Source organism: Heliconius melpomene, chromosome 21 (genome assembly GCF_056956725.1).
Source record: "Heliconius melpomene rosina isolate 202511_hmr_F chromosome 21, ASM5695672v1, whole genome shotgun sequence".
Lineage (NCBI taxonomy): Eukaryota > Metazoa > Arthropoda > Insecta > Lepidoptera > Nymphalidae > Heliconius > Heliconius melpomene.
The window spans coordinates 6,347,271-6,355,199 of NC_140409.1; the positions used below are offsets into that span (position 1 = coordinate 6,347,271).

Consider the following 7,929-nt stretch of genomic DNA (forward strand, 5'->3'; position numbering starts at 1 on the left):
AGATTTTTTCATACAAACCTTCCACCCTTTATTTGCACCCTTCGAAGGTGAATTCTAATAAACCACGAAACACGTGTTCAATGAAATATTTTCAAGAGTCTGACTTTCAAATTTCATAAAAATCGGTGCTGATTTAAAAAAAATCCTTACAAACTTTCAACCCCTATTTCATCCCTTTAGGGTTAAAATTTTTCAAAATCCCCTTTTAGCGGATGTCCAGATTACGAAAATAAACATCTGTCCAAATTTCACGTTTCTATACACAACGGTTACGGCTGTGCGTCTGTCGGTCGGCATTTTACTTATCTGTGGCTGAAGTCGATATCAATGCTTTAATAATAGACTGTAGAAAGAAGTAGACTAGTAGTTTTATTATCTATGATCAATGGCTTCACCGTCAAGAACCCAACCCGCTGCTTCTATATTGTGATTTTGAGTGTGTTTGTTATATTTGAGTCCATATTTAAGCGTCTATTTATATACCAAGTAATTCCAACGTGAGTAAATATAATTTCTAATAAAACTTATACTATATTAATTTCTACTTATTCTTATGACCCGACACAAAATGGACGTCAGATTGTATTGTGACGTGATTATGTAAATTATATATAAGAAGTCTAAATTATTTACAAACGTAAGCATAAAACCTTAATTATCGTTTATAATAATCACTTATCGAAATTAAGCTTATAATAAGATGATTTTATCTATAGCTGTCGTCAATAAATTTATGGCTAATGTTTCCTTAGCATAATGAGGCCATGGCGATGACTAGGATTCCATATCAACGGTCGTTCACCTCCAAATGCTAGAAATTTTCTTTAACGTGATTAGATTTAGACATAAAATTGAAATAGTACCACATTGTTCTATTTACAAAGCTTCAATGAGGTTATTGTCCTCTTTTGCTAAGTACTTTTATTCTTGTAATAGATATATAATGTTTCATAGTTAATCCTAGTTGTAGTTAGTAATATAATGTTCTTATGATTTTGCTGTGCTTTGTTTTCTTCGTGCTGTGACAGTTATATTATTTTGCGTATTTAAAATTAACACCCAAAAACCTTCCTGTAAACATATACACGAAATTCATGAAGAATATTCATATAAATTTAAAATATTCATTGAATGAATAAAGGAGAAACAATATTTGTTATGAAAACCTTTAAATTATGTGCATTCTGCGAATTTTTTACTATACATATTGTGTATTGTATTTATGTATTGTGTGATTGTTGCTTTGCTTTATCTTAAATGTATAAAATCTTAAATAGGTCCTAGCTAATATATAACTACTATCGTCAGTTGTAATTAGGATTTTTATACATTATGGTAATCATGATATATTAACTTCATCAATAATAGTAATAATAATAAATAATTATAGCAATATATATAATTTTTTATTTTCAGGAAATAAGAAGCTAAAGGTGCTATGCATATTATATGAAAATTTTAATATATTGAAAGTAAATTCATTAATTTAGCTATATTGCTTATAAAAAATTTAATTATATACTAAAGAAAATGCAAACTATCAAATGTGTTGTGGTTGGCGATGGGGCAGTGGGTAAAACCTGCTTGCTGATCAGTTATACCACTAATAAATTTCCTTCCGAATATGTGCCTACAGTGTTTGACAATTATGCTGTCACGGTTATGATAGGCGGTGAACCTTACACCCTGGGTTTGTTTGACACTGCAGGTATGTTTAAATAAAGTACATTTATCACTTTTTTTTAAAAAAAAAATTATCAGTTTTTGTACTTAATCAATATTAAAAATAGCATTTTGTTAATTCCTTGCTCTGGTAATAAGACAAAGTGCAGTATTGTGTTCCACTACTTAACATTTGAATATCTCTAAAATCAGGCAAGGCATAGGGAAGAGAGTAATCTAACACTTGGTTTCTTCTGCCTACCTCACTATATGTACAATACAAATAAAAATGATAAACATATTAAAATTACTTAGTATATAATTAATTGTATTAAAAATTAATGAATTCTCTTTTATTAATAGGTCAGGAAGATTATGATAGGCTCAGACCATTGAGTTACCCACAAACTGATGTTTTCCTTGTTTGCTTTAGTGTTGTGAGTCCCAGTTCTTTTGAAAATGTCAAGGAAAAGGTAATGAATTATATTAACTTGCAGTCATACTTATAATTGAAGTGGTGAAGGCTACTTCTATTACATACTTATAATTGACTATAAGTTATTATTATTATTATATTATTTCTAAATATTTATTTTGATATCTTATATTAAGATTGTTTTTTTCTAGCGAGGAAATTATTTATGCCATTGTTATGTACACAATGTGTCAATAAGTGGGCAGAAAGTGGATAAAAGTGTCTAAAATAAGTTTCCGTCTCCCAAAAAATAAAACCCATTTCTAATGATGTTATGTATTTTATCTCACAACATAAGCTTGTTAACAACATTCTTATAAGTTGTTTTTTTCTTAATAATAATTATTATATTTTTTTTACTGATATTGTTTTAGTGTTAAGATTATATTAACTAAATGTTTTTAATTTATGATAATCTTGATAATTTAAAAAAATTGTTTTAATTTGCAGTGGGTTCCCGAAATAACACATCATCAGCAAAAAACACCTTTTCTTTTAGTTGGCACTCAAATAGATTTACGAGATGACCCTGCTACTATGGAGAAGTTAGCTAAAATAAAGCAAAAACCAGTTTCTTTGGAACAAGGTGAAAAACTAGCTAAGGAGCTGAAAGCTGTCAAATATGTGGAGTGCTCTGCTCTCACTCAGGTATTATGATAACCCACTTACATAACAGTTATTGACTGACAAATAGACATACTATTTAAATTTTTTTAGCTTCATACAGAGTCTCATATATAGCAGAGGGAACCTAGTGTTAAGATACTGCTCCTCTTTTTACGAATATTTGCGATGCGATGGCGATACTTAACGTCGCGCTTTTACATATAAGAGTGAGAAAATGAAAACAATAAATTTCCTCATTTGGGCATCGGACCTTTTTTTTAAGCTTTATGCTGTATCCCGCACACAGCAGGGTAGGCAGAGAGTACCTAGTGTTAAGGCACTTCCCCACTTTCTGCCGAATTTTGGAGGCTTTGCGTATTGAGTGGCCGAACTCGAAGCGAAGAAATGAAAATATAAACGTAAATAAATATTTCACTACTTCGAGTGGGGATCGAACCCACAACTGTTGCGTTACAGTCACACTCTTGTGCCGCTACGCCACGACAGCCTCAATCGGACCTTTACTAGTATTTACAATCAAAAGCTGTGCCACAATACCACAACAATGACTGTGTGTTTTTACAAATGTGGTTTTAGAATTATAAAATATTACATAATTTTTAATCTATCATTACAGAAAGGTTTGAAGAATGTGTTTGATGAAGCAATCCTAGCAGCTCTGGAGCCGCCAGAGCCAGTTAAGAGGAGGAAGTGTGTTTTGTTGTAATGAGTGTTATATGCAATCTGGCATACTGCTAAGCTGATTCATACAACCTTACAATTTTCATAAGCTATTCATATATTGTTCATTTAATTTTTTTAATAATTATAGTCCGTCTAATCTCTTATTGATAATGGGAAGTACTCACGCAAAATTGCGCAGAATGCCATAAAAATACCTTTTACCGTTTCGATTGTTTGCTTTTTTTTATTTTTTACTTTCTTGCAAGCATTAATTAACGTCGCTGACCGGGGGTTTGTTTATGCAGACAACAAAATACGCATTCTGCGCAATTTACCGCGCGTGCTTCTCATGCAATAGCAGTTGTGTCTGACTATACTAAATATGCCATACTTTAAAATAGCATCCTGAGAGTAAGTCTTGTGCTACTATTATACTATTTGGGCCATTCAAATTTTGCAAATATTATAATATGTTAAGGAAATTTTTATACCACCATAATAATATTTTATCAGCTTATAATTTTATATTTATAAGTCACTATACAAGACCATTTTTGATACCTTACAACTTAAATGGAGTACTATAAATTTTGTGATTATAAAAATATTATACAGTTATATGCTTCTAAGAGACTCATGTATTCTACTTTATTTATTATCCTTATGTGTTGTTTGCATATTTATGATGTAAGTGTTCTTAAGAGGTGGACATATTCTATAAATTGTGGTAATTCATCACTCATAGATTTGAGAAAACCCATAGAAAAAAAAAAAGTATTATAGGGAAAAAAAGTATTAAAAATGAAATTAGTTTGTCAATCTACCATTTATAAGAATATTTTGTAATGATATAAACAAAGCACAAACAACAAACATTTTTTATGTATATGATTCTGGGTGTTTGCAGATTCTTAATATTTATCAACTTGAAATGAATTACATAAATTGGTCTGAATATTCCGCCTCTTAATAATAGTTGATATAATAATTTTATATACACGTTTTCCAACGTATTCCTAGTATAGTTTTAACCTTATTAACATCTTAAATTAGAATATTAGAGCCGATGATATTAATGATGCTCTAAATTTAACGCATCACTAATGTCAACATGCGATTGTTATACAGAGTATATAATAACGGTGTGAATATCATTTACTAGTGTTTAACTTTAGTGGAAAGTAGCATTTTTATCACGGTATTTATAGCTATGTGAATTATGACTGAATTAAAAATATTCATTCCATAGGATGTCAATGATTTTTTTCTTTAATTAATATTTTTATAGTATTATATATGATCGCTTGTGTTTATACTACGGCGTGACTTGCTTCTGTCCCAATTTTATACTCTGTATACGCTGCTGCCTCGACACAAAGTAACGCACAGGGACATTAACATCAAATAGGCAGTGTTCAAGTATTACGCTGATGTTTCTCAACAGGCTTCCCTAATTTTATAATTATTTTATTTAAACGTCGAGTCTCGAATAAAGCGCTTTAAATCTTAATGGCTAAATAATCAGAAAGAATTTTTAATAAACCCCAAACATATAGATACTCTATTCACGAAGGCATGAGATAAAAGGTAAACTTAGGCAACAAAAGGCTGTTTTACTTGTCACGGTTGATGAAGTTAATATATTAATTAAATAATATATATATATTCATGGATACATGGAAGTAATACACTAAACAAATGAATGATAGCACTGTAGATTGCAGATTGCTGGAGGCAAAATACCGTGCAAAGTGGAGTAGGTTCTTATAGGTTGTTGCCGGGTTCAATGCCAGGAGGAAGAAAGACTGTAGATAATATTAAAATTAATTATAGTATTAATAGAATACCTATAAAGCGGAGAGATTTTTTTTCCAAAATTCACAATTTTTTTTACACTTTAATATCCAATTGTTTTCGTTACGAAATTCTGAAATATAGTTAGGAAAAGACATAATAAATGCAATACATATGTCACGCTTAAATGTCGTCGGTTCAATTGCATTATTTTGTACTATAGAAAAGTTTTTTTATTTTATAAATGTTGTGTTCACTGACAATAATAAAAAAATGAAAAAATATAAATAAAAAAAAGTTGTGTCACGTCGGGGTCACCAATGTAGGCTGTGTATTATGGCGATGTTAATGATACGAGACCTCACATTCTACTCTTTTAATGTATATTTAATTTGGTTATTTATACGCTAAATACAATAGTGGAAAATCATTTCACAATTGCATTTGTAGCGGATAAATTTAGGGCGCTGATATAGCGTGTTTACAATTGATCTTTATAAATAATATTTAATACTTGTGCAACACCCCTACAAAGAAATTTAGTTAAAAGAAAAAGCTCATATTTAAATTTATTATTTTAGTAATTTTCAATAATATGTTTTAAATACTTGAGACATATTTTAATAGTATAAAAATAAATTACATACTGTAATTAAAATGAGCTTATATTAAAGTATTTTGTCATTCTTCAGTATATATCTGCCATTATCAGTTCATTGAATTTTTGTAATTTCTTTGTTGATTTTGTTGCTTTTAGTAATAAAAAATATAACAATAGAGGCTTGGCAAAGGTGCATTGACCACGTGATAAAAGCAGAGCAAAAGATGCAAAAAAATGATCATATAATACATAATGTGGTGGACCATGTCGTCGTTAATGTTGTTGTTTCATCATTGTTCCTCAGAATACTCCGAATTCTAATAAATAATTGAATATAAGATACATTAAGTTTTGTTATCCTCATAGTTAAGTTCGTTTCACTAAAACTTGTGTACAAGTCTTTTATATATAACACTAGCGGCCCGCTCGCGGTTTTACCCGCGTGAACTATGTTATTATTAATTTCTGTCTCCATGACTATGTCCTAGTGACGTCTATGCAAAATTTGAAACTCCTAGCATTTATAGTAACGAAGTTTCATACAAACTTTCAACCCCAAAAACAACCCCTTAGAAGTCGAATATTGCAAATTCCCGTCTTAGCAAGCACCTACGTCCTATAAGTAACTCTTATGCAATATTTGAGATTCCTAGCACATGTAGTTTCTGAGATTTCGTGATGAGTGAGTGACCTTTCGATTTTATATATATATAGATTACAATGTTTTAGATCAAGCAATACTACTGCAAATTTTACATTTTAAAATAATAAACCAGGGGGTTTTCAGCGTTAAGGCCTTAAATAAATTAAATAGAAATAAAAATATTACACAAAATTTTGAACAGAAACAGAATTTGTTTGTTTACATTTTGTCTCATGCCATAATGAATAGCGTATAGGTATTATATATTATTATTTGCATAATCCTTGAACACTCCATTTTATTTCTTGAAGCCTTTAATATGGTATTGTGAGCCTGGATGCAAATTTGCTAACAATTACATTGTAAAACAAATATTATTTTATTAACAAATCTTTTAATAAGTTAAGTTTAAATTGCAAATTAATACTGAACATTCTTAGAGACTTGTATTTCATTAGCATATATGTTCCCGGCGTTTTCCCCCATTTCCATATTTTGACATATATGTCAACAGGATTCGACATGAGGGGTTTTTTATGAGTAAATTGCAGTTTATTTTATTCATAACTTTGTTATTTTGTAATAAATGTCACTTTACATTGACAGTCGCAGAAATATACCATTTCTTGTGTAAATATGAAATTGTCAACATTTTGTATGAGATAACAACTAAGAGTTTAAAAGTATTATAGGGACTTGTGTAATTAAAGCTATAATATGCTGCTAATAAGCTATATTATTTTCTTAATGATATCATTTATTACTTTTGATTACAATATTATTTCTTTGTGTCAGTAATTAGATTTAGGTGTATATTGAATGAATAAATGTAAGATTAAATTGCGTTTTTTATTTAATAATAATTAAATTAAGATAGATAAGCTTGGCTCGAGGGAAAAGGGTTTTCAAACCTTAAGATAAAATATAGAGACAAAGGGCAGCATTGACTTCCACCACTCACTCTGGAATGAATGAGGAACTGAAGTGTCCTTATGGGAGCATTGTCATAACATTAGGTTTCCTCTGCCTACCTGCTATGTGCGGGTTAAAAAAATATTAGAATGATTTTATATAAAATTAAATAATTTCAAAGAAAATTCTAAACGATTTACGAAAAAACAAAATGATTTATAAGAACTACATTTACTAAGATCAATGCACTAAAATTATTTACTATAAGTCTATTTATATGTTGTTTGCTTTACGTATGAGTCATTAAATAATTACGTGAAGCAGGTCATACCTTCTTTTAGATAAGAAAAAGCCTTTGCGACGTAGAAGCATATCGATTGTAGTTACGATTTTTATTTGGGAGAATTATTGTATTTAAAAAGATGTTGCCGTCTACAACTTCGCGGACGTTAACATAATCCCTGCTCCTTATCACAATGGATTTGTATTTTTTTGGAAATAATTTGGTTTAATTTTGCCACGTAAACTTGTTATTGCATAGATATTACACGT

General features: G+C 29.7%; 1 protein-coding gene across 2 annotated transcripts; it reads left to right on the plus strand.

The window, feature by feature from the left end:
• Positions 1 to 338: 338 nt before the first annotated feature.
• Cdc42 (Cell division cycle 42) lies at positions 339 to 7,305 on the plus strand. 2 transcript variants are annotated; one of them, XM_085205507.1, is made up of 5 exons: positions 339 to 497; positions 1,417 to 1,708; positions 2,026 to 2,135; positions 2,588 to 2,785; positions 3,381 to 7,305. In XM_085205507.1, the coding sequence occupies exons 2-5, from the start codon at positions 1,531 to 1,533 to the stop codon at positions 3,468 to 3,470; spliced, it is 576 nt and encodes a 191-aa protein (XP_085061633.1). In that variant the 5' UTR covers positions 339 to 497; positions 1,417 to 1,530; the 3' UTR covers positions 3,471 to 7,305. The 2 variants fall into 2 exon arrangements, with proteins under 2 accessions (XP_085061633.1, XP_085061635.1); XM_085205509.1 differs by lacking the exon at positions 339 to 497 and adding an exon at positions 518 to 637.
• The last annotated feature ends 624 nt before the right edge of the window (positions 7,306 to 7,929 follow it).